Genomic DNA, 26,501 nt, shown 5'->3' with positions numbered 1-26,501 from the left:
ATGGAGAACTTCATCCTGTATGAGGAGCTTGGAGTGGGTCGTAGCTCTGTTGTCTATAAAGGAAGGAGGAAGGGCAACCTTAACTATGTGGCCATCATCTGCACCGGCAAAGCAAAGAGACCTGAGATCACTAACCATGTAGGATAGCATTTTAAACTTTATGAGTTCATTAAGACATCAGTTACATTTTCATTATTTTCATTTACTATTATAATGGTTGTTTTAAGCTGCTACAGAAGGCAGAAATCACCGACAATGGTTCCAATATAATTGTTTTTAACACTATTGTTACAGGCTTAAAAATTGCTCTGCAATAAATCTATGCTTTAAACATCAGCCTTTTGGCTCCTTTGTTATTTTCAAATTGAATGAATCATGAGATCATGTGATTAGTGCATGCAATTTTTTTTGGTGGATTTTGCCACTGAGATTTGCAGTGAAGAATACCAACTTGTCTACAGTACATATTTCTCTGTCTTGTTAGGTACGTCTCAGCCATGATGTGGACCATCCAAATATTGTATGCTTCTATGAGTGGTATGAGACAAGTAACCACCTCTGGCTGGTGGTGGAGCTTTGTACAGGTCAGTAATTATGTCTGGAAAGGAGTTGAGATAAGCAGTCATGCACAATTAGATGTAACAACATGCTGCTGAACTTCATCTATAAAAATATATAGTGAGATGCACATCTTAAACTGAAAGCGTCTCACAAATAGTAGCCTTATAATATGTTTTTATGCCATTACTCACATATTCACTTCAAGTTTAGATTGTAAGCTGGCACATGTTTTTTTTTTTTTTACACAGATTTGATTGCTGGTTTTTAAAACAATGCAACAGGAGTCAATCTGGGTCCTAATATTATTTTCTACTTCATTCTTGCTTTCATCTTTCTATTTTCCGATAAATTGCCAATGTCTTTGTTTTCTCTGTGTTCATATCAGGCGGTTCCCTGGAGTCTGTAGTTAGTCGTGATGGAAGTCTGTCAGAAGATGTGGTGAGAAGGTTTGGATGGGACATGGTCAAAGGACTGAAACACATCCATGAATTAGGAATCGTTTTCTCTGACCTGACCCCTGCAAAGGTTTGCATTTGCATTGATGTGTAAGACTAAAAGTATAACAACAACAATATTATTATTATCATCACATAAATACAGTACTTCTCTTTCTTTCTCCCCGTAGATCTTACTAGATGGTAGTGGCATTCTGAAGTTTGGTAACTTCTGTCTGTCCAAGGCAGAGGGAGAGACTTTGGAGGATTTCTTTACCTTACTCTCTATATCTGAGGAGCCAGGCGAAGGAGACAACTTTGACAACATGAGGAAAAGATTACAAGGTCAGATGACCACCATCTTTCCCCCTGTTTGGTCTGTATGTCATTTCTTAGTTGATCCATGGAGAAGCTAAGGAGATTAGTTAAGAGGAGCCCCAAGATATACCATTTTTATTGGATCCCGTTGAATTGGGACACTGCATATTCTGTGTGTACTTGGGTAAACTAAGTGGCAGCTGGGGATCATGTGAACAAGGTAGGCAGGAATCTTATGCTTATAGGTGTGCAACATCAGGAGATGTATTTCAGCTGAGGTGACAAAAAAAACAACTCTTGTGCAATTTGATTTAAAATGTCAGGAGGCAGTGGATGGGGTAGAAGGTGATGAAGCAGTTGTTGGTACATGGAGATCATATCAGAAACTAAAACTTATATACATTGTGGAGCTTGTGTACTATATGCGAGCTTAGTGATCTAAAGATGTCAATTTCTATCAGTATTTTAAATAAGTTTTCTAACATTAACTATATGATTGTCTTGTACTATATTTGTTTTTATAATTATTATATGTGTATTTTCAGGTTCTCCAGCGTACAGTGCTCCAGAGGTTTTACAGGGATCAGAAACCAATATGAGCTCTGATCTTTGGGCTCTGGGTTGTATACTCTACTACGTGTACACTGGTACTTGCATGCAAACACACTCCCACGCACACACATGCATACATTGAAAATTATGAAAAACATTATTATTTATTTATTTTGCTGTTGTGCTCTGTTGGATGTCTGTTATTCTTGAGAATTATAAAGATGATATTTCTGATGAATACTGGACTGAAAAAAATCTTGATGATGAAAGCTGATGAAAGAACTGTATGTTAATATACTGTACTGTACTAATACTATACTAAACTGCTTTTGTTTTCCAGGTAAACCTCCATTCTACTCTGATAGCTACACTGAACTGACAGAGATGATTTTGCATCAGGAACCATCACCCCCCAGACAGACAGGTCATACACACACACACACACACACACACACACACACACACACACACACACACACACACACACACACACACACACACACACACACACGGTTGCACATGGACATAAGCTCACACACAATTGTCATATTTGACAAAATACATTTGTCTTGCATGTTGCTGTTGTAGAGTATTTTTTGGTTTATTTAATGAAGTTATTACTGTTGTTTGTTAGTGTTTTCTGCAGATCCTCCCAGTCAGGACTTCCAGAGTGTTCTGAAAGGCTTGCTCAACAAAAACCCACATAAAAGGTCAAGTCCATACACACAGTCCCAGCACACACTATACTACTGCTTTTACTACCATCATCATAACGTTTATCAGGGCTGGAAAACTTGAGGGAGCTTGCAATTTGATTTGGTCACAAATACGATTCAATATCCATATGTCCAGCTAAAAATGTACAAAAATGTACTGAGCAGGTTGGCGTTTGTTGCTCATTTGCCCCACAAAAGGATGCATGTGATCAGTATCAATACTCAGATAGACAGTGGCATTGAAAATATGTATAGTTAGTATTAAGGTGGACAAAGTGAGCTAAGAAAACAAACCCCTCACATTACACCACCACCATCAGCCTTGACTGGCGCAGGGCAGGTTGGGTTCATGGATTCATGCTGACGAAGCCTAATTCTAAACCAACCCTCTGCAGCCTCAACAGAAATCGAGATTCGTCAGACCAGACTACATTTTTCCAATCTTCAACTGCCCAGTTTTTGTGAGCCAGTGCCCGTTGCAGCCTCAGATTTCTATCCTTGGCTGACAGGAGTGGAACCTGACATGGTCCTCTGCTGTCTGCCGCCTCGAGGCTGGACGTGTTTTGCATTCTGAAATGCTTTTCTGCTCACCCCGGAGTGGTTATCTGAGTTACTGTAGCCTTTATGTCAGCTCAAACCAGCCTGGCCAGTCTCCAGTGACTCCTCTCATTAAAAAGGAGTTTCCATCTGCAAAACTGCTGGTCCCTGAATGTTTTTTTTCACTCAGAGTGAACTTTAGAGACTCCAGTGAGATCAGCAGTTACAGAAATTCTCAAACCAGCTGACTTGACTTGTTGCTGAGATGACATTTTTTTTCCACACTTTGATGTTTAATACGAACATTAACTGAACTTCCTGACCTGTATGTGCATTATTTTAAGCATTGTATTGCTGCCACATGATATTTAAACCAATAAGCAGGTTTACATATGTTCCAAATACAGTGAGTGTATATGATGTTAACATCACAATGCTGCAGATGCTATTGTTGTGTAGTAGTTATGGTTTCCAATCAAGTTGGTTATATTTTGATGAGTCCTCCACACAATGAAGCTATTGTCTTGTTCTGAGTATTATAAAGAAGTTTTATTGATAAAGCAAGTCTAGTTCTTGATTTAAGTAAAATACTTGAGTTTCTCAGACAGTGAAATGTATTTAATGTTAATGTTGAATCGTTGAAATGCTTCAGACTGCTACTTCTTTGCATGCTGGGCTTAGTGTCATTTTCATAGGTCCTAATGTTTAGTTATATTTTTCTTCTTTAGGATGGACTGGCCAGAGCTGCTGAATCACCCTTTCTGGACACAAGTACTAAAGGAGGAACAGTACGCAGAAGAAGGTGAAGAGGAGGATGAAAAAAACGATGAGGGAGGAAGAAATGGCAACGACAAAGTTGGTAGCTTGAGGTGTGTTGATCAATTATTATCTCTCTTGATTTTAAAGCTCCAACAGGACAGACATGTTGTTGCAGGTATTTTACTGCATCTCTGTATATTTGCTTACAAAAGATTAGGTAATGCATAGTTGGTCTTTTTTTTTTTTTTTTTATATCTTCACAGACACACAAGGACGTGTGACCTTTTCTCTCCAGGACAGGCAGACAAGCTTCCCAACAGCCACCTAGCCACCACCCAGCCAGCCTATAGGATGTCTAAGAAGAAAATAATCTCCTCACATGAAACAACTGAAACAACTGATAGATCCTCTGACAGAAGGACTGATAGCCAACAATCTAACATACGCATGTCCTGTGGAGCCTTAAGGAAAAGCCAGGGCTTGGAAATTGAGGAAGCAAAGAAGAGAACAGGAGAGGGAGAGCCAAAAACTGAAGATGATCCCGTGCTGTCTGGAGCCCGGCAGATGTGCCACACACTGCAGCTCAATACGTCATTCACACTCGGTAAGAGATTCCCTGATGTCTGTCTTTTGTTACGTTTATGTGGTTTAAGTTAGGCATTGGGCTTAAATACTTGGTCACATCAAGCTATGTAATTTTAGAATATAATAAACCAGTTCATACCCAGACATTTTGCATACATCTTCTGATACAGTTCATCCGGAAAGTATTCACAGTGCTTCACTTTTGCCACATTTTGTTATGTTACAGCTTTATTCCAAAATCGATTAAATTCATGTTTTTCCTCAAAATTCTACACACAATACCCCATAAAGTGAAAAAAGTTTGTTTAAATTTTTTTGCAAGTTCTATTAAAAATAAAGAATGAAAATATACCATGTACATAAGTATTCACGGCCTTTGCTCAATACTTTGTTGAAGCACCTTTGGCAGCAATTACAGCCTCAAGTCTTTTTGAGTATAATGCTACAAGGTTAGCACCTATTTTTGGGCAGTTTCTCCCATTCTTCTTTGCAGGACCTCTCAAGCTCCATCAGGTTGGATAGGGAGCGTCGGTGCACAGCCATTTTCAGATCTCTCCAGAGATGTTCAATGGGGTTCAAGTCTGGGCTCTGGCTGGGACACTCAAGGACATTCACAGAGTTGTCCTGAAGCCACTCCTTTGTTATCTTGGCTGTGTGCTTCGGGTTGTTGTCCTGTTGGAAGATGAACCTTCGCCCCAGTCTGAGGTCCAGAGCGCTCTGGAGAAGGTTTTCATCAAGGATGTCTCTGTACATTGCTGCATTTAGCTTTCCCTCCATCCTGACTAGTCTCCCAGTTCCTGCTACTGAAAAACATCCCCACAGCATGATGCTGCCACCACCATGCTTCACTGGCAGGATGGTATTGGCCAGGTGATGAGCGGTGCCTGGTTTCCTCCAGACATGACGCTGTTTTTCTGTTTGCTATGGTTTCATTTGTGCAGATCTCACCCCTGATTAAAGAGTTTGCTCCAACTTTCACTAAGGCATGTGTTTCAGATGTATCATAATATATCCTACAAAATCTGATGTTGTACTTAATGTGCTTACTGTTCCAGATAATGTATCAGAGCTGAGGCCAAAGAGTGGCGTGGATGAGGACAACACTGAGGCCATTTTTCTGCTCAGGTTTTCCATTTTGTCTTTCTGCTTTCTGGGTCATAGTTATTTTTGCTAAGGTGGTCAACCTGTTTTACAATTAGCTAATAGTTAATGTATTCTTTTTGTGGAAGAATATCAGTCTAATGTGACTGTATTTCAAATGTTTTACATTAAAGTTAGTCTTTTCTAAAAATTCTTCTACACACACCTACAAATGCTGGATGGAAAAGTGATCAATTTATGAAATGTAATTTTAGAGTGAGTGACCCCAGTGATGAACATCCACTTTCACTTCTCCGAAACATAGCCACAGGGGATCAGACTCTTTTCTTCTCTTCCTGTTGCTCTTCCAGTTCCTGTGCCAACTCAAGAAGGAGCTTCAGTACCTCAGACTCCTCAAACCAGAACCCTGCACCTAAGGTTACACACACACACACACACACACACACACACACACACACACACACACACACCGTATATTCTCTTCTGCTGAGGTAAACTTTTTGATGGTCACTCTTTCCTTTCCCCTCCTCGCAGGTCAGAACTGATACCGACATCACATCCTGTGTGAAGAGTCTTCTCCATATTGACTCTGATCTGACTGTCACCCAAATCATTGACAACCCCAAGGTACAAGCACATTGTACCCAGGCTATTCCATATTTCAGGGTATTTTAATTCCTTCAAATATATCTATTGGACCTTACATTATCTTAAGTAGTAAGTCTGCTTGTGAGAAGCCTTTCCTGCTTTTTGTGTTGTGTTATAACCCCATCACACAATATATGTGTATAAGCTAAACAATATTTGGCTGAACACAATGGAACAAGTGGCTCTAGAAACAGCTCTAACCGAAGCTTACTTTGTGGTGTTCTCTGTTTATCAGATTTATAAGAGTGCTCCTGTGCGATTCAATCCTAAAACCCTGTGTGTACCAGCATATTCAGGTATGTTTATTGGAGTTGGTATCAAGCGAGGTTAGTGTCCTGCAGGAAGTAAAGAGGATCTCAGTGGCCCCAATTTATCTTGATGCTGATTTTATTTCCTCTCCTTTCTCCTCCAGTTGAGAAGCTGCAGTCTCTGAGTGATGAAGAGTGGACTGTGTTTCTGTCACGGGTCTGTTCATCCCTGGAAGAACAGAGCCCCTCCAGTGTTCCTCCTCCCTCCACAGCCATTCGATCTAGACTCAACCTGCTGTGTTACCTCTGGTCTGTGGTCGGACATAAAGTTATTGCTAACAAGCTGATTAACTCAATGCTGGTAGGAAAACATATATTTACTGTGGATCCCTGTGGGAATGTTATTGGTTTAATTGCATACCTGTGCAGTTTGACAAAACGTTTTAGATATCAACACTACATACTACTACAAACTTTACATTGTACAATTTAGACCTTTGTTTTTTCTTGGTATGTTTGTAAACGTTAACATATTTCTATATGTTATGAATTTTTGTTCCCAGCTAATCATTGGTCAAGTGGCAGTCAGTACATTAGTATAAGGACAAAATCACATATAATTATTCAGGGTTAAATAAGGAATACCTGAGAACATACATTATATGTTTTTAAGGTAACGATTGAACATTAAGAATTTAGTTGCAACTTAACACATGAAAAAGTTAACTCAATAATTTTTTTATTTTTTTTTTGTAAGGCATAATAGGACTGATATACAATGATGGTAATTGTTTTGTCCATCTTGTCTGTTCTTCTCATCCATTAGACATGAAAGAATATACAATTATTTTACTTTTTATTTTAAGTGCTCAATACAGTCGCTTTAGCAATCTATGAAAAAGTCATAATGAACCTGAAACCAATGTTTTGCTGACATATATGTTTATTTTTAATCTTGTTTGTCTTTCTTTTTTCTCTTTGTCTCTCTGATCTCCCTCCTTCACTCAGCTGCCAATATTGACCAAGCAGTTGCGACAAGCTTCTAACTGGGATGTGTAAGTACATTATGTATGGTATGCTCAGGGAAACAGGGACATGACTGCATGGCTTATTTGAAGTTGCAGGAACTTTTGAAAAATGGCTACTATCAATACATTTGATGTGACTGAACTTTCAATCAGAGAAATGCTATAAAAGCCCAAAATGTTTTTTTTTGACCTCATGGCCAGAAACACACTTGTAGGACATAACACCTAGAAATGTGCACATATCCCCACTCACTCTACTTTTGTCTCTCTCTCTCCTTCCTTTTTTAATAGTTCTTTAACAACTATAATAATTATTGCTGTTAACACACAGCATGGTTTAGCATGGTCTATGAGAGAAAAGTAAGAGTTTACAAAGTTCTTGTGCTTTTTGTTTGCAGGTTACAAGCTTTAATGTTTTTGTTCTTTTCAGAATTTCAGCAATTGAAAATACTACTTAAAGAAAGTCATGTGTTGATATCCAAACTGGAAATCAACACATCTTGTTTTTTATTGCAGACGGAGCAAGGTTCTCAGAGTGATGGGTCTGCTGGCTCTCAACTGTAGTGACCTTGATGAGGAAAGTCCTGTTTCTGAGGTATGAAACACACGCCAACACACAACCATTTCCTTTCCAAACATTGCATTCAATTAGATTCATTTCTTGTAGACTTTTCTGAACCCTATCCATAACTACTATCTGCCTAAACATAGCTTTTACCCCAAACCTTTACCTAAACCTAACCTCAAAGAAAGTCTTCATAATGAAATTTAATGATTTAGTTTAAGGCAACTTGCTATTTGTCACCAAATGTCACTGTATAAACAGATTAATGTCCCCACAACATGAATAATATAAGTACTCAGACACAGGGGATTTTAAAGTTATATTAAAGTGAACTAAACTAAACAATGAAACGGGAGAACTCCTTTTCAAACATTTCCTGGTTCCCAAATCTGCAGTACCAGTTTACACCATAATGTGGCAGTAAAGACCAGAAGGAGTCCATCATATGCACTTTATAGAAAGTAAGACTGCACCCATAAGTACATAAAAAAAACAGTGAGTGCAGTTCTGCAGTATTACACATAGTTGATTCTATACTTACAGAAAGTATGCTGCTTAATGTTACCATGCATATCTGACTGTCATTTTTCTTTTCATAAATTTTTCACTTTCTTTTTGGACATTATTCCTGCTTTTGTTCTGTGTTGGGGCATATCACAAAACATATAAATAAAAAAAACAGCAAAAGGAGGAAATTTGCCCTAAAACCAGATGAGTTCTGTCCACTCTACCTTTTTAGTACCAGTGTGTACCAGCTGGTGGCATTAAGAACCTACAAGAGACTACAGCCTCAGAGACACTGAAAGCCACCCCCCCCCCTCTCTCTCTCTCTCTCTCTCTCTCTCTCTCCCTTCCTCTCTCCCTCTCTCTCTCTCTCTCTCTCGCTCTCTCCCTCTCCCCCTAGCCCCCCAGTTATATTATAACTATAATATTATAACGGACTCTGTATGTCTGTCTTTCACACAACACACACAGGCACACACACTCCATACTATGATAAAGATAATATGACAGCTATAAGGGATTATAATGCCACTCTGACTTTTGTGATGACTATGTAAAGGTCTTAAAAAAATGTTGTTTTTAATTGTGCATTGATTTTACACATTATTTGTCTAGATTATCTGCATTGTGAACATTCTTTATGTTAATTATACACGTGAAGCTGCTGTGCATATAATGTTTGAGGGAATCTTTCTTCGTAAACAGAGGGGTGCTTCTGTTATTTAGCCTACCCTGACTCATATAAACGATTATTAACAAAATAATAGAAACACCGAAGAGAATAACACAAACTATGTGGATGTGCTATTATCAAACAGTTGAATCTAAAACAGCTCAAACAAAGCTCAACATTATGACCCTCATGAAGGTAGGATTTATTGCAAGACTGTTTACGACTGCATAAATTTCATCTAGGTATACCTAATTAAAAGACAACTGAGTATATATAGCGACCTCACTGCAGTTCAAGAAAGTGCTGTAAGGTAAAAGGATACACAGAATATTCAGTGACTCCTCAGGCCCAGTCAATACATACTCGCATGTACAAACAGAGTTGTGCTGAACTAATTCAACGCAAAAGCAGTTTGTATGGAGGTGAGATCTGGAGCTTCTCTCCTTATTTGATCCTTTCATCCTCACCAGAACTTTTTCCTGTCCCTCCTTTTTCTACCTCTGCTCTTCTCTTCTTTGTGTCCTCTTACTGTTTATTCTGAGTGAAATCCATTCTGGCACCTGTAATTCTGATCCTGCATCGCCTCCTGTTTGGGGTTTTCCCTTTTTTTCCCCTCTCTCTTTCTTCACTTGTTCTGGCACTTTACTGCTCCTGAATCGTCACGGCGATTTACAAAATGGCCGACTTCGGCACAGCAGTGTTTTTTCGGAGCGCTTGTTGTTAAAGACAAATGGCGGAACAATTTTTTCCGCTACCCCTCTTACTTCCCTTCAGCTACCGTAGGATGACAAATTGTTAAGAAAAGGACAAAGCTGTAGGTTTGTGTCTGCGCATCTTTGTTTGTCTGTTTGTGTCTACGGTCACGTGTATCCATCTATGGACTCAGCAGGAGTTCTGTGTTTGTGTGTGTGTGTGTGTGTGTGTGTGTGTGTGTGTGTGTGTGTGTGTGTGTGTGTGTGTGTGTGTGTGTGTGTGCGCATTGGCTTTTTTTGAACCATGTTTATGTGAGCACTCAGCAGGGGATCTGTCTGTGTAGTTTTCTGTGTGTCTGTGTTGTTCTGTTCCTTATTATTGTTTGTGTGTGTGTTTGTGCCTGTAAATCTGTTGTGTTTTTTTGTACCCATATTATAGTGATGCTGATAGATGACCAATAAAACAGGACATACTTATAGTTTTCTCTGTGTGTGTGTGTGCGTGCGTGCGTGCGTTGTCTCAGCAGGGGTTCTCACTGCAATCCTACTGATCGGCGTGTTAGGGTTGGGTTTAGTTACCATGGTAACTGCTATATGCTTCAATCACCCCCCAACACACATGCACACACATACACGCACACAGGACACCTGTCTGTCTCCGTCTCTCCGTGTCTCACTCTCTCCGTCTGTCCTGTTCCTGTCTCTTTTATATCTCTCTTCAGTGAGTCTGTCTTTGTCCCTCTTCTTGAATAGAATTGTATGAGAATAACATTTTCTGGGTTAATGTTACAAACGCAAGCTTCCTGCTTTTCTTTTAATGTGATGCAGGGAACCTGTGCTTTCAAAACCAACTACATATGATTCTCCCCTTCATCATCTCTCATAAAGTTTTCTGTGGCTTTACCAGGGGTTTAACTGCTAAAGCTTCCACTGTGCGGGGTTTTTCATGGGGATATAGAGTCTTAATGCATGCTAAAAGCTCACAGCAATCTCCAGGAACACACACTCGGAGGGTATTGGCTCCAGGAAGACACCACTTGAAGCATTTCTGAATACCCATTGCAAGGGAGAGATGAGAACCACTCGTGTTGTGTTATTATTTTAATGTAAAAAAAAAAAAATTGCAATTAAGAAAAAGTAAAAAATCTATAGTTCAATCCAGATGAATATTCTAATGGTCAAGCAGACAGTATAAGACAGTACAGTATTGTTTTCTGGAGATAGATATAGATTAGCGCAAGCTCTAAAAATATTTAATAGTACTTAATATGAAGTTTGTTTTATCCGTGAAACTATTTATAGACAATACATAAGTATGTTTTTGTATTTGAGCCACGTATTTGTTGTCTTGTTTTTTCCATTTGGTATACATTTTGGCATATCTGCCATGGGGCACACGGGTAAATATTAGGTTACCTCAGTAAAAAGCTTGAATGTAAATTTAAAAGTTAAGCAAGTTCAGTTGCAAAGCTGGCAGCTTGAAGATAAGGTTACCACTGACTGCAATGCTGCAATACAGCTTTATACACTTTCTTCTCTCACCTCAACAGTAACTTGTATTAACTGTCTTGTGTAGTTCCTTTTTTATAAGACCAATAATCCATCAATTTGTTCTCTGCATTCTTTCTTTTCACATCTGGTTGTCCCAAGTGTAAACCCAAAGTAACTGCTCTTTGTGTTATATATATATATGTGTGTGTGTGTGTGTGTGTGTGTGTGTGTGTGTGTGTGTGTGTGTGTGTAAAATGTCTGTACTGTGTTGTATTTTTATTTTGTAACTACAGGGTGGTGTTTATGCATATTAATTAAGTGCATATGTTTATGTTTCCTTGTGCGCATGTGTGTGCATTGTTTGATCTGAGGTGTTGATGCAGAGATAATGAGGGGTTCTCTGGGAGAATAGTTTTGTGTGTAGTTGTGTTTTTGCTTGCTTTTCCCTCTGGATCGTTGCACTGTAATGTCTTTCAGCACCCTCTGCCTGAGAGCAGCTGCATGACCAGTTTCTAACACCCCAGAATTTCAACTCCCTAGTCAACTCAGTGTTTGTTTGTATATTGGCAATAATGCTCAGTCCTATTCAACACTGCAGGGATACATTGATAATGTACAATGCTCAGAGATGTCTCAGCATGACAATACATAACTTTTCCACAAGCAGAAATAAAAGGAGAGAATAAACCCTTGTGGGAAAAGGGAAGATATGTTGAGAGAAAACATGACAAACAGACTGTTACCACTTCTCACCCTCACTCTGACAGAGACGGGAGGTGAGAGACAGTGAGAGCAAGCCAGTGTGAGAGAAAGATATAGGTGAGAGAGATGTGATACATAAACAGTGGGCAAAATTCAAATAGAAAAGTAGATAGAAAAAAACAACAGAGAAAGGAGAGAGAGAACAGAGGAAGAAAAAGTGGAGAAGAGAGCAGGAACGATAGAGGAGTGAGGCAGAACTTGCATCATATCACAGAGGGGGAAGCTGGCAGTAATACTAATGCCAGGAAGCAGCCATCCAGAGTCTGTCTCTGCATATGCTTAACTCTGTGTGTGTTTGCATTTGTGAATGTGATGTGCATTTCTTGCATATGATTGCATGAATTTATGAACCTAGTTCGTTTTGTGCATAAAATTAATGCTCTTAATGCAACTGTTTTATTTGTGTATACTGTATGCAAACGTGTGTCCTTCAACATGCACTGCTTTGTATTTTAGTGTTATTTGTTAATGGCCATCTGATATTTTTTCTCTTGCTGCTTTTCCTTTTTCAATTTTCCTTCCTTTTTTTCTATTTCTCTACATCTTTTCTGGTCCCAATGTATTTTAGTTTTGGTCAAACAAACATTTCCACCTCAATAGTTTTACTGAAAATAGTTTATTTTTCTGTACTCAGCACATCCTCTAGCATTGAATAATGATCCATATCTGCCAACACTGTGGTGTGGCACGGCGAGGACATAGTGTAGTTTGTTATTTTTGGTGGTTATACGACCTTTATTTTACAGTAGAATGGTGTGTTTTTTCGACGGTCACTTTTCAGGACAATGATCCTATGAGCCACCCAACCACTCAAAGTTTTTGGTGGGTCCGTGGTGTGTTGTTGTTTGGCCATGTCAGCCACTTCATCTCAGTTGAACTGAGTTTGCATTTTACTTGGTAAAGACCAGACTAAAGGCTCCAAACCAAGCCAAATGACTTGCAGTGGACGACCAAAAAGCTGCTGATGTCTATGGGTCATATACTGTACTTCAGCCACAGTCATATGTTACAAATCAGTCTGTTCAAGTCTGTTTTATTCTGCGGCTATATATGAAGGTTTACTACTTTTGTGAAATTATAAAGCTTATCTGACATGGTTAAATGTGAGAGAGCTGATGATTGAACCCTGGTAAAGTTTCTTGATCATTCCTGGTACATTTCAGTTTTATAGAGCATGAAGTCTACTTTTTTTAAACTTTTTTTTTCTTTCTAATTTTTATTGTTTTGTCATTTGAATGGCTCATGAAACTGTATCTCTTGCTTGTTCCAGGTTGTGTCCACACTAACTGACCTGCTGAGGGATAATCTGAGGAACAATAAAATAAAGCAGTTCCTGCTGCCACCACTCGGGGAGTTCCTGTACCTCATCTCCTCTCAGGTACTGTCTGTATGTCAGAAGCCAATATGAAGAGATAGATATAAATAAATGCTGCAGTTTATTGATCTAAAACAAACATAATAATGGATCCAAACACATATATATACCTGAGAAATGGAAATACATGTGCTTGCACCACACAAAAGGCACTGATAGGTTCCATAGGTGGCAAGACTATTATTTTTTCTTTTCTTTTTTTTATCTTCTGAGTTATGTGGTGTAAGTTTTTGATCACCATATGAAAATACACCTGAATGACTGGAGTTGGAAAGAAACAAAAACAAAGTCAGGGATTGCAGAGATGTGAAGGCAAAAAAGAAAACCACATGCTATTGTTATGCACACATGATGGTGTAATCATAGTCAGTTTACAAAACTGAGATACATAACATCATATTTTACTTACTATGACTGAGCTTTATGACCACAAGTACTTTTAAATAAATAATACTATTTATAGTAGGTAAAAGTATTGACAAAAAAAAGACTGTCTAGATATTTGCATGGGGAGTGTGAATATTTGTCTGTGCACTGCATGCCATTTTCTCAAGCAATCTTTCACTGACTTACTAATTCTGTCAAAACTTTGGCAAAATATTTCTTGCTATTTTTGACTTGTTGTTGTTGTAATTCGGTTACTGCATTTGGTGATTTCTAGAATAAATCATTGATTAATATCTGTTAGAGACAGAGACAAGGGTTATTACTTAGACTCAACAATAATATAAACACGGCACATTTGTTGTTGCTCCCATTTTTCACGAGTTGAAGTAAAAGATGTAAGACCTCGTTCATGCACACCAAAGATTTATTTCTCCCAGATTTTGCTCACAAATTAGTTAAAATCTGTGTTAGTGAGCACTTCACCTTTGCTAAAATAACCCATCCCCCTGACAGGTGTGGCACATCTGGATGCTGATTAAACAGCATGATTTGGACAATGAAAAGCCAATCTAAAATTTGCAGCTTTATAATGCAATACGATGATTGCAGGAATGTGCACCACAGGTGTTACCTGTGAACTGAATATTAATTTTACTACCATAAGTTGTCTTCAACTTCATTTCCAAGAATTTGGCAGCATGTCACAACCACAAACCACACATAACCACACCAGCCCAGGACCAACACATTCAGCAGATTCACCAACAAGATGAGATCAGCCACCCAGACAGCTGATGCAACAGTTGGTTTTGCGCAAATGAAGATATTCTGCACATACTGTCAGAAACAGTCTCAAGGAAGCTCATATGTGCTCGTTGTTCTCAGCGGGGCCATTGTGACCAACTTGAGTGGGCAAATGCTCATGTTCGATGGTGTCTGGCACTTTGGAGAAGTGTTCTCTTCATGGATGCATCCTGGTTTAGACTGTATCAGGCAGATGGCAGACCGCATATGGCATTATGTGGGTGGTCAGTTTGCTGGTTTGAATGTTGTGAACAGAGTGGCCCCTGGCCCATACTTACCAGACATGTCACCCATTCAGCATGTTTGGGATGCTCTGGATCAGCCTATACGATAGCATCTTCCAATTCCTGCCAATATCCAGCAACTTCGACTAGCCATGGAAGAGGATTGGACCACAGGTCACAATCAACAACCTGATCAACTCTATGAGAAGGAGATCTGTCGCACTGCATGTGGCTAAGCCCTATCACACCAGATAAAAATTTTTTGCCCCTATCCGCCTACCAAAGAAAAAAATGCACATCTGTAGCCATATGTGAAATTGTGCCAAATACTGGACATTTTTTTGTCAAGATAAATTTTACAGTGGTCTTTTATTGTGACCAGTCCAAGGCACACTTGTGCAATAATCATGCTGTTGAATCATCATCCAGATGTGCTTGATGTGGATGGATTATCTTGGCAAAGGTGAATTGCTCACTAGTATGGATTTAAATTTGATTCATCTCTTTTACTTCAACTCGTGAAAAATGAGAGCAAAAAGTGTGCATTTATGATTTTGTTGATTGTAAATCTCAAACATGTTCTCTTAATAATGCTGAGGCCTTCTACATCATACTAAACATAGCAATGACATGATCCAAAAATGTTTATCATTAAATAATTGACCTCAAGCAATAGTAGGCTGGCAAACTGAAGATGCTCACGACTAATTCAGTCTACAAACTACTCTTAAAACCAAATATCCCTTTTACACTGTATGCACTCTGTACTGTACTTGTAGGCCATTTGGATTCCCCTAAGAGGGGGCTAAATGTGAAGAGGGAAAATCATCTGTCTAAGAAAAGTTTTTCTTTTTCTTTTTCCTTTTTCTTTTTCTTAAGTAGAAATTGAAGGAATTGTTTTGGGTTAATGAGTCAAAATAGATCAAGCACAGCAGTGATACATGCGAGAAAGATACATTTTTAAATGTTTTTTTTTTTACTTCATAGTGAAATGAATGAAACAAGGTACTCTGTCATCAGGTACTGGAGTATAATTTTACATGCTGACTAAATTAAATTGAAAGGGAATTGACCCCCTGCCCTGAAAATTACAAGAGAGGGAGTGGAGGAGGCCTCGTTTGACTTCATTAGAAAGGGTGATGCCAATTTATTTCAAGTTAACCTCAATCTACCCAGGCAGGTCAATTAAGCACACGATTTTTGTTTACAACACTGCTGGATAACCTTCAAAAATCAATCAGCCCACCTGATTACCACAGAGTCATAGAGAATAGCGGTGTCCTGTAGAAGCTCCTAATAATTTGACTTTTCAGGTCCTACAAGAGTCTCCGTCCTTTCTCAGAGATCAAGTAACAAGCGACTTAAAAGTGTAAATGTCATTTAGTTAATTAGAAAATAAAAAACATGAATACTCTTTTCTTCAGGCCATCCATAACATGGCCCAGTATGATGGAGGTGGTGTTTACAATATAACTAAAGTCTTAGTTTGATTGAGTGTTTGAATTATTCCACAGTTTAGTGAGACGTTAGGTAAAATAGAATAAATGAGGGTTTAATTGCGCAGTAATTGAGGCTTTCTCTTAATGTATTAGCCATAGCTCTGAACAATTAAATATATTTGTACCTCATTGGTAAAATCAAAACGTCATTATTTCTGAACATCCCGAAGTTTGGGTCTCTTTTTTTCTCTCCTTGCTACAGAGAAATGACTGCAGGCTCAACAACGGTAATGTTTGGCTCGTGGTCCTGGTCAAGAATTACAACTAGTACAGAAAGCTGAAGGACAGAAGACCTCACATTACTTGTATTTGGCTATTTTAGAATAGATAGTCCAAGTTGCTTTTACTTGTTTATAAATATTTCCATGGACTTACCCCTGACTGTATTATTGAAATGCTGCCAACACGTTGGTAGAGCTCTAAGAGCCACAGACTCTCTGCTTTTCGTTGTACTAAAAACTCATCTGCTGGGTGTTGAAGCTGACACTTTCAACACAAAAGTCATGTGGATCTGTATATATCAATGATTTGCTGTTGTCCTTAGTTTTCTGTTTTTTTTTTAATATTGGATTGGCACTTTAAAATAAACCCAGAAAGGCTCAGTGATAATCTTCATATTTGGCACAAGCTGTATTATCTGGATTAGGGAGCACCTCGAGCTGCTTTTTTATGTCAAGCAATGGAAGTGATGAGTTAGAGGTTAATAGTACCGTCTTGTTTTCAGGCTACCTGCTTGTCTGGTTTAGGATTGAAGTAAAAATCTCCAGTTGTTGATGTATTTCAGTCGATTACAATAACTGTGCATGGGCGTCTTTTGTCTTTGACTTATCAATTATTGCAATGTGAACATGAAAATCTGATGTTTCTCCAGAAATGCCATTCAAGGAGTGATAGCTTTAAAAAGCCAGTTTTAAGTACACACAAAGTACAATGTTATAACGGAAACAACACCTCAAAAGTCGACTGACTGAATGTTGCTACCTATCGTCACCAATCAAATGCCTCGATAACTCACAGGATACCATACTAGCATCACCTTAATACGATCACCCACGTTGCAAGTAGGACACTATCCAGTATAAGGCTTTAGCAACACGTTTAAACTGTGCAGTATCTCACTGGGGTTATGAAGTGGGCACCTCTCTTCACCGGTGTTTTGTCGATTTAGACCCACGAAGTAGTGGTTACTGTATTTGATTTGTACAGAGTCGTATGAGTGTTATGGAGAACTGGCAGAGCTGATGGTTTTCTGGTCAGTGTCAGTGAACAGCTTCACTGCTGCCTCCGTCCTCAAGGTTAAATATAACCTACAACCTTGACAAACACCACAGAATCATGGACTGTTATCGGACTGATAGTTTCAAGGTTGACATACAATTTTATCAGACTAGTCTCAAATGGTTGGTACAGTTGGGTGTGATAAAAATGCTAAAACATCACAAATATTAACAGAGTTTATTGAAATACTTCTCGACCGCAAAAACACATTTGAGGATTTTACTATCTAAATTCTTTGAGGCCTCATTAACAGCATATGATGCTGAAACTCCACATTAAATAGAATAACACACAATGTGAGTCATGTTTTTTAAAAGCATAAGCAGTAACTATTATCTTCATTACAACCATTTGTAATAAACGTCCTACATAGGACGTGAACTCGTCCTGACGGGTGGACACACTTTGCCTGTTTAATGGCAGTTTGAGAAATGTGAAAATTGCCTGTTCAGTGTCCCCAGGTAAAATTGTCTGCTTTACTCTTCTCTTTTGCAGCACCAGTCAATGACAACGATTAGCTATAGCCTCCAGTGCAGTTTTTATTGTCAAGGTTAGATGTAGCCTAGAGCTTAGCACAGCAACAATGGAGCAGAGCATCGTTTTCATTAAAGTATAGAAGTATTGGTCGGAATAACCAGCAGTTTGTGGAAGGTAAGACAGTGTTGGTATGACGGTGCAATATATAAAGAGTATTTTGTGAGGAAAAGAAGTTCATGTTTTCATCATGATCAAGTGAATGATGGAAGACTTGATCAGAAAAACTTGACAACAATTTTAATAAATAATTATTGATGAGTCATTTATCAAGCAAAAATGTCAAACTTTCTCTGTCTACTTTTCTCAGTTTAATGTAATTTGGGATTTTGGACTGACAACAACCAATTTAAAAACATCATCCTGGTCTCCACAAATTTTTTATTAAAAAAACTATTTTTTATTATTTTATTTATGAAAGGATTAATACATTATTTGTTAAATAGTTAAAGAAATCAAAGACAAAATGGTATGTTTAATGCACATACATATGCACACTGTGTTTCCAAGTAAATAATTACTTTAATAAAAAAAAATAACATAAAACATTTATACAGCTTTAAAAGCATGTTTATTCACAGGCATGATAGTCAAGTAATGAAGACGTCTTGACTCTTCCCCTCTCTGACTTGGCCCTTTCTTGCCCCTTTCTTCGCTCTTCTCTACTTGCATCTCCTCCACTTTATCTGTCTCCCTTTTTCTCACTCCCACTCTACTCCTCTACGGCCCCCACCCCCCTAACCGTACCCCCTCCTCGCTCCTCGCTCCTCTCACCCTTTCTCCCTCTCTTTTCTATGCCTCTCTATCAGGAGGAGAAGAGAGGCTCCCCAGAGGGGCTGTGGTTCGTTCCCGCTGCCGCCTACACTGGCTTAATGAGAAGCCTGCGGGAAGGGGTGAGTGTCTCTGTGTATGTCTGCGTGTGTCTGTTTGTGTCTGTGCCTGTGTAGCTGTGACTAAGTCTCTCTCACTGTGTGTGTGTGTGTGTGTGTGTGTGTGTGTGTGTGTGTGTGTGTGTGTGTGTCTGTGCGTGAGTGTGGCAGGGGATCCCTGTGAACAGTAATGATGAGGCAGCTGTAAGGGCCTAAAGCGTTGTTTGCCAGCTGCAATTCAAGGGCATGCAGAGCAGTCACACACACACACACACACACACACACACACACGCATGCACACACACTCTTACCTGCATCAAACACAACCCTTTACTGCTCAGCAGCCTGACCTCAGCAGCAATTAGGACCCTCCAGACACACACATACAGTAGATGGAGCAGAAACACAAGCGGAAACGTAGATAGCTCCTTCCTGGCTTTCTTTTTTTTTTATTCTTTCTTTGCTTTCTCTCTTTTCTGTCTAGCTGTTTCTCCTTTCTATCTCTTTTTCTATTTAACAATGCTTTACCTTTCATAATCTTCTGTCACAATAATGTAACATGATAATCTGTCACAAAAAGGTGAAATGACTTGACTCTGCTGAACAGTCAAACCAACTGCCACATAAAATATATATATCATAGAAAGTGTTGAATATATGGATTGTGTATCATGTGACAGAGGATGAGACTGACCTGGATGTGTTTTGGTTTGAACCCTGTGTTTCTTCACTTTGGTAATAACTGCCGCTGCTTCCTCCTCAATTCAGTGCAGGCATTGAAGAATGCGGCGTTTTAATATTGGCTCTAGTTGTTTATGTTTAGCTTTATTTGTGTTTGTATACAACTGTGTATGGCTGAGTGCTTCCATATCAAAACATGAGATAATATAGTGTTTGTCTCTGTGATGGTTCTTACATGGTGGTCCATTGTCGCTGAATGAGGACACATTTGTTGGGGGGTGAGACTAATAGATACAGTGAACAGGTGGAGGGAGACAAGGAGATGGATGGATGTTGTTTTGTCTCTGAGGCAGGAGGGGGTCTTACTGTGGTGGCCCACTATAGCAAGATGAATATAGATGAAACTGGTCTGCACAGTTGTCAGCTAGTACCTACTGTTGCTTCATTACCACTGTGTGTGTGTCTGTGTGTGTGTGTGTGTGTGTGTGTGTGTGTGTGTGTGTGTGTGTGTGTGTGTGTGTGTGTGTGTGGGAGGGGGGGTAGATGAACAGACGAGGGGTGTGTGTGACAGGAGCAAGGAGAGGGGTAGAGGGGAGGAGAGAGGAGGTTGACTTATTTATCATTATTGAGCTGTGAGAGTATGCTGATGGAAACACACACACACACACACAAACACACACACCACACATACACACCACTCACATGCAGCCTTAGGGACCAGACACTCATCCTCAGACCCAACCTGCCTCACTGTCTTTCCATCTCTCCCTCTCACCTCCTCTCCCCTCTGTCTCTCTCCCTGACTAGCTGTTATTCCAGTAGAATTATATTCGGTGTTATTATAGAGCTGTCTAAATAGTGTAACTTTGTGTAACTTTATCTCAGGGGCATTACATTTCCTGCATGGAGTTTACAAAGTGGTCACACCTACTATTGGCTTACTATACCTCCATAGGCAGTCATATAGTTGCACTGTTGAGATATAACCACAGTTGTATGCACAGGTTGAAAAAAAAAGAAAATATAACCACTTCAACAAAATCCACAATAAAAACAGGCCTTTCCTATATTAGCAGGAGCTATAAAAGCATCAAAACACTTCCAGAGATGTGGCCTTTAAAGGAAACTGTGGAAGCCAAGAAGTTATCTTTCAGATAAAGCTGCACCCCTGCTGGGTAGAAGGGCAAAGCAAACCCCCATTTGACTGCAAAAGAGCTGCAGGAAGCTTTAGCTGACTCAGGAATGGCCTTCCACTGTGCGGCATTGGTGTACCAGGAGGGTCGACGAAGAAGAGCCAACAGGACCTTAATTACAGTCATGGATGAATGTGTTGGTTCCCTTCCATGGAAAAAAGAATAACTAACAAAAGTAGTTGTCTCCATCATTGTTTATTCCATATTTCCTAAAAAATCAGCAAAAAAGTGACTTCTGTAGCTGTCAGTGATACTTCCAGAGTAAACTGCTCCAGTAATCCCAGCTTTGAAGGTGCCTTCTCCAGACTGCATGTTTCAGCTCTTCCCACAGATATTTGACAGCATTCAGAGAAGGCCACTTCAGAATAGTCCATTGTTTTGTTCTTGGCCATTTTGGGGTGATTTTAACAGTGTATTGGATCAATCATCCTGTTGAAGGACCCATAACTGAGGACTGAGACAGATGTTTCTAACACTGAGTAGCACGTTTCACTCCAGAATGCCTTAATAGTCTTGAGATTTCATTGTGCCCTGCACAAATTTAAGGCACTCTGTACCACGTGCAGCGAAGCAACCTAAAACAGAACCAAACCTCCTCCTCTCATCTGTAAACACAGAGATTATGTGACTCACCAAAAAGCCCCAGCTTTGTCTCATCTGTCCAAAGCATTTTTTTTTTTTTTTAGTTTTTCTTTCAACAGTGGAGTCCTTCTAGGTCATCTTCCATGGAGACCACTGTGCTCAAAAAGTGACACATGATGCAGTCAGATACTGATGTACCTAGACCATTGAATTCAGCTCATATCTACTTGGTGTTCAAAGAGGTATGTTTGGGGGAGCTTGCAAGGTGTGATGGACATCCTGGGGTGCAGTCAGGTTCCTGGAATAGTTATATAGTGTCCTTTGGTTCTCAGTCACATCCATCCCTCACTCCTCCCCAGCTCGTCCAAATATGGTCACTCATAAAACCGAGATGGCGAAAATGCCAGATTAATGGCTTCAGTTCACAAACCAGTGGGTGACGTGACAGTGGGTTGCCACTTGGCTCAAACATGACATAATGCTGAAGGAAACTGTAGTTGGATTAATTGTTGACGATTCAGAACTATTGATTGTCTCTATTGGGTGAGTTGATACCTAAATATTTGTTAACTGCGAACCAATGTGGGCATGTGAAGTTGGTAACAGTTTTCTTTGAATGTCTACTCTAAAGTTTTTAGAGTCAGTTTAAAAGTCACTCTGAATCCACAGTCTTTCCAAGAACACATACTATAGATACAAATATGTGCGTTTCCTACCTTTGGCTGAACAGTTTTTTATTGTCTGATTTGATTTTAAGTGACCAGTTCATTTCTAGTATTGTTATTACTATTACAATTACTTGACTTGAGAATATTTAGCATGCATTTCTTGTGTAATGTTGGCTGGAGAGGGAGATTGTCTACCAATGTGCTAAATGTAAATCGAGTGCCACACACTGTTTATTGCATGACAGCTCTGAGATACAGCGCCAAGACCTTGTCGAATGCGCTCCAGGCAGTATGTTTTTGATGCGTGGTCTGACCCGCTGGATCACCCCAGCCCCCTCCGCTGCTGTTGAGAGTTTTCCTGATTTACAAGTAAAACATGGCAGAGAGGGATACAGATTGTTGTATGAGAGGAAGGGTTCAACTGGGGAAGTGGGGTGGGGAGAGGCGGATGATGGGGGTCACAGAGCCAAAGCCAGCCTAGTGGTTTTACCAGTGGAGAGGGGATATTGGGGGAAGGCAGGGAGTGACAGAGAGGAAGAAAGAAGGATCAGTGTAGAGGGAGAGGGGGAGGAGATGCCGGGGAGACGGAGTGAGAAGGAGAGTTGTACTTGGAGAGGGGGAGTGGATGGCATGGAGTGAAAGGCAGGTTTCCAGGCCAGACTTGAGCTACAGGAAATTATTTATGAGCCTGAACAAGATGATACGTCAGCTGCCTATGATGAAAAGTGTGTGTGTGTGTGTGTGTGTGTGTGTGTGTGTGTGTGTGTGTGTGTGTGTGTGTGTGTGTGTGTGTGTGAACAGTATTGCAGTGATAGAAGCCAGGGGGCAGAAGGCAGAAATCCCCCTTACACACACACACACACACACACACACACACACACACACACCACACACACACACTCACACTCAGCCATACATACACACACACACATGGCAGTGGTGAACCTATTAATGATTTATCACTATCTTCCACAAAGGAGAGGAGAACAGAGGGGGACTCTGAAAGACAGTCATGGGTCTTACCCTTGTGTGTCTAATATTGGATGACCACTCCACATGCTTGAACACGCACAAATTTACACACACACACACACACACACACATACAGTTTGAATATAAGCCATTGGGCCTGATTTACTAAGATCTCAAATCATGGGTACTAAATTGCGTGTTTTTTCTAAAAGTTTGCACATTTATTTTGCACCCCTTCGGGAGTGATTTATTAAGGGTATTTGCGTTACTGATTTCAGGTGCAAATCGCTGTATTTAAATGAGGGGTTTGCGTGTGTTAAAGTGATTCCAGCAATAGAAAACACAGAACGACTGCAAAAGGAAAAGGAAATCTGATCCCATTGAAATGAAGAAATATAAAAATAACAAGAACAAAACGCTTTACAGGAGATTATCAGCAAGTAAGTGAATACTGTGGGAAAAACAAAAAGGCAAAAAGAACGGCTTATTAATAAAATGTCGACAATAAAACAGGAGGGACTGTAAGATGCTTCTAACAAACACAGATCAGCAGGTCCAGATCTTTCTGTGATGGGCAATTTTTATTCTCACTCAGTGCCTGGCGAGTGCTCGGGAACTTTATGTACCTGTGAATTCTGTGGGACATCACACCTGAATAACAGGACTGGGTGGGATATCCAAGCAGCGATACGCTGGAACGACCCGGAGGCAGAACAATGCTGAGTTGTAACATGTTTATTAATTGATGGTATTTCGTGGTTCCTCCTGGTTGTTGGCTGTAAATCACTATTCAGTTCAGAAATGTCGTCACTGGACAAACAATATGTCTAAATATTTTTTTGCCTCTGACATCTCAGAACGGGTAGAAAACCACGTTCTCTACGTATTCTTTGCTTTCCTGTGTCTCCTTCTCACCACAATAAAAGCAGTTGTCTGCGGGTGATGTGAAGTTTGCACGTGATTTTTACACACAAACCTTTAGTAAATCAGGCCCATTGTGTAATATAATATTGTACAGTTAGCATGTCGTTTTGATTAGGGTTTTTTTAATCTCTTGTGCCTGCGACAGCCTTGGCCGGACGCATCATGCTCTCGGGTTGTCCCTCTGCACATACATGTCCATATGTCCGTTCAAGTGTCGTGTACACAATATCTCAGAGAAAATCTTGAGGGAATTCCTGCAAATTTGGCACAGTTGTTCACTTGGACTCAAAGATGGACAAATTTGAAATTGGTGTTATAAGGTCAAAGGTCACTGTGACCTCATAACATGTTTATTGGCATAACTCAATAATTCATATAGTAATTACGATAAAGTATCACATAAATGTTTAATAGGATAAACTGACGAAGCAATGACATTTTTATATCCAAATGTTCAAAGGTAAACTTTTCTTGACATCCTAAACTGCAAAAAAACGTTTTGTTTTTTTTGTCCATTATTCAACACCATCAGGAAGAGAAGGGGAGAATCCTGAATCGATGACACTAACTGTGACACTGTGTTGATTGTGTAGATCTTCTGTGCTGTCGGGTTGATGATCTGTGTGAAGTGTCCACGTTTTAGAATTTGTGGATTTTTTTTTTCAGCAACATTGACATTCAAAGCGTTGTCTACTGTCATGGCTACAACTGTGCGTTCTGTCAGAATCTTCTTTATTGGCAAAGCATGTCAACACACACAAAGATTCATGCAGGAACTTCACGAAATATAGTCTGAGTCTGCACAGATATGGGTGTAAACTGTAACTTGATTGGTTGGCGCAGCCGTAAAACCGCAAGGCTATAACTTTAGTTCGGGCACGAGCACCGATGGTGCAAAAGCCCAATTGTTCTTCAAGGAATTATTATTCTGCGTTATTATTATTCTCCGTAAACAACTGCATTTTTGGAGGCTTTATCATATACACTCAACAGGAAGTCCGCCATTTTGAATTTAGTCGCCATTTTTGGCGATTCACACATGTTGTATTTTGACAAACTTCTACAGATTTTGTCGGACCGACTTGAAATTTAGTCTGTGCACTCTTAATATGTTTGGAATTAAAAGTTATCAGAAGAATAAGTTTACGTCGATCGGTGTGCCCGTGGCGCGGCGGCCAAAAAGTGCCCCAAAAAAAAAAATCACTTTTGGGGCACTTTTTGCTATAGCATGACTTTTTGTTCATAATTTGGATGAAATGCTATAGTATGATATTTTTTTAAAGTCATGACAAAGAGGGGGGCTGGAACCCCTAACCGTCTTGCTGAGAGGCAACAGTGCTAACCACTACACCGCCAGTCTTCTCAGGAGACAGGCTGCATTGTGAAATTTGTTTGGCTCACTGCAACCTGTAACTCCATCTTCCACAAATATTGATTCAAATGCAACCAAAATTGCCACAGACATTCTTTGGATAGAAGATATACGTGTATTCCAGGGGGTCTATAATGATATTAAATATCTTCCTATAATGTGTAGTGTATGCAAACATTTTTCAATTTCTCCAAACGTTTCAACTTCACTAAAAGTTGAATCACTAAAGCCGCCAAAAAAAGGCAATTTTTTTTTAATTTTTTTTTTTTTAAAGAAGAATAAGGAATGACATCGAGACAAAAATTCAAACTGCAAGAGGGAATATGCGGACCCTCGAGTGCTGCACGTCGGGGAGCCGGCGGCCCCGACCTGCTGGACCCCCAACGTGCAGCGTGCGAGGGGCCTCATATCACTGCTTGCAGTTTTAAATTTATTTATTTTTTATTTTGCCACCATCTGTATACAGTGACAAAATGGTGAAGTTAGTGTGGCATTGTAGTATTTCCTGTATTAGATTGTCTTTCGGTATTGTATTTTGTCTCTGTTTACATATGTCTCACTTTACCTGCTTGTATCACTTTTTTTTCCCTCTTGTCTCCTTTTTTGCCTATTCGTTCACACATGCCCGTCTATGTGTTTTAATGCTGACCTGTCCTTTACCATGTGTCTGCTATTTGCACTTGTACTTGTTGGTCATTTTGGTTATTTTGTCTAGATGTCTGCTCCTACATCTTCACGCCTCACTATCTGACTGTTTACCTGTCAACCACTGAGTTTCTCTCCATGAGTGTGGCTATCAGTGTTAGATGTGTGGTGTGTGAAGTTGGTGTCTGTGTCTCTGCCGTAGGGGCTCATTCAAAACCAGGTGCACTGGCTTCTAAAGGACTTTAATTACAGAGGAAAACCACATCAGACGTTTGTGCACGCACAGGCATACACCCTCACGTAAAGTGATGTAGTTTTTG

General features: G+C 39.7%; 1 protein-coding gene across 1 annotated transcript in view; it reads left to right on the top strand.

Moving 5' to 3' along the window:
• Positions 1 to 26,501, top strand: part of ulk4 (unc-51 like kinase 4) — an 80,214-nt gene continuing 53,713 nt past the window's right edge. Inside the window, exons 1-18 of the mRNA XM_069143276.1 lie at positions 1 to 138; positions 485 to 584; positions 947 to 1,086; positions 1,187 to 1,340; positions 1,859 to 1,960; positions 2,206 to 2,289; positions 2,500 to 2,575; positions 3,847 to 3,987; positions 4,141 to 4,481; positions 5,518 to 5,587; positions 5,914 to 5,980; positions 6,098 to 6,190; positions 6,447 to 6,507; positions 6,624 to 6,820; positions 7,468 to 7,514; positions 8,004 to 8,082; positions 13,445 to 13,552; positions 19,085 to 19,168. Of these exons, the coding sequence (XP_068999377.1) occupies positions 1 to 138; positions 485 to 584; positions 947 to 1,086; positions 1,187 to 1,340; positions 1,859 to 1,960; positions 2,206 to 2,289; positions 2,500 to 2,575; positions 3,847 to 3,987; positions 4,141 to 4,481; positions 5,518 to 5,587; positions 5,914 to 5,980; positions 6,098 to 6,190; positions 6,447 to 6,507; positions 6,624 to 6,820; positions 7,468 to 7,514; positions 8,004 to 8,082; positions 13,445 to 13,552; positions 19,085 to 19,168 (2,082 nt within the window). The remainder of the gene's footprint in view (positions 139 to 484; positions 585 to 946; positions 1,087 to 1,186; positions 1,341 to 1,858; positions 1,961 to 2,205; positions 2,290 to 2,499; positions 2,576 to 3,846; positions 3,988 to 4,140; positions 4,482 to 5,517; positions 5,588 to 5,913; positions 5,981 to 6,097; positions 6,191 to 6,446; positions 6,508 to 6,623; positions 6,821 to 7,467; positions 7,515 to 8,003; positions 8,083 to 13,444; positions 13,553 to 19,084; positions 19,169 to 26,501) is intronic.

This window comes from Embiotoca jacksoni, unplaced genomic scaffold (assembly GCF_022577435.1).
Source record: "Embiotoca jacksoni isolate LCO1_2020_lvr unplaced genomic scaffold, fEmbJac1.0.p SCAF_11, whole genome shotgun sequence".
Classification (NCBI taxonomy): domain Eukaryota; kingdom Metazoa; phylum Chordata; class Actinopteri; family Embiotocidae; genus Embiotoca; species Embiotoca jacksoni.
The sequence above is the reverse complement of the archived record's forward strand: the minus strand, read 5'-3'. Positions and strand labels throughout refer to the sequence as shown.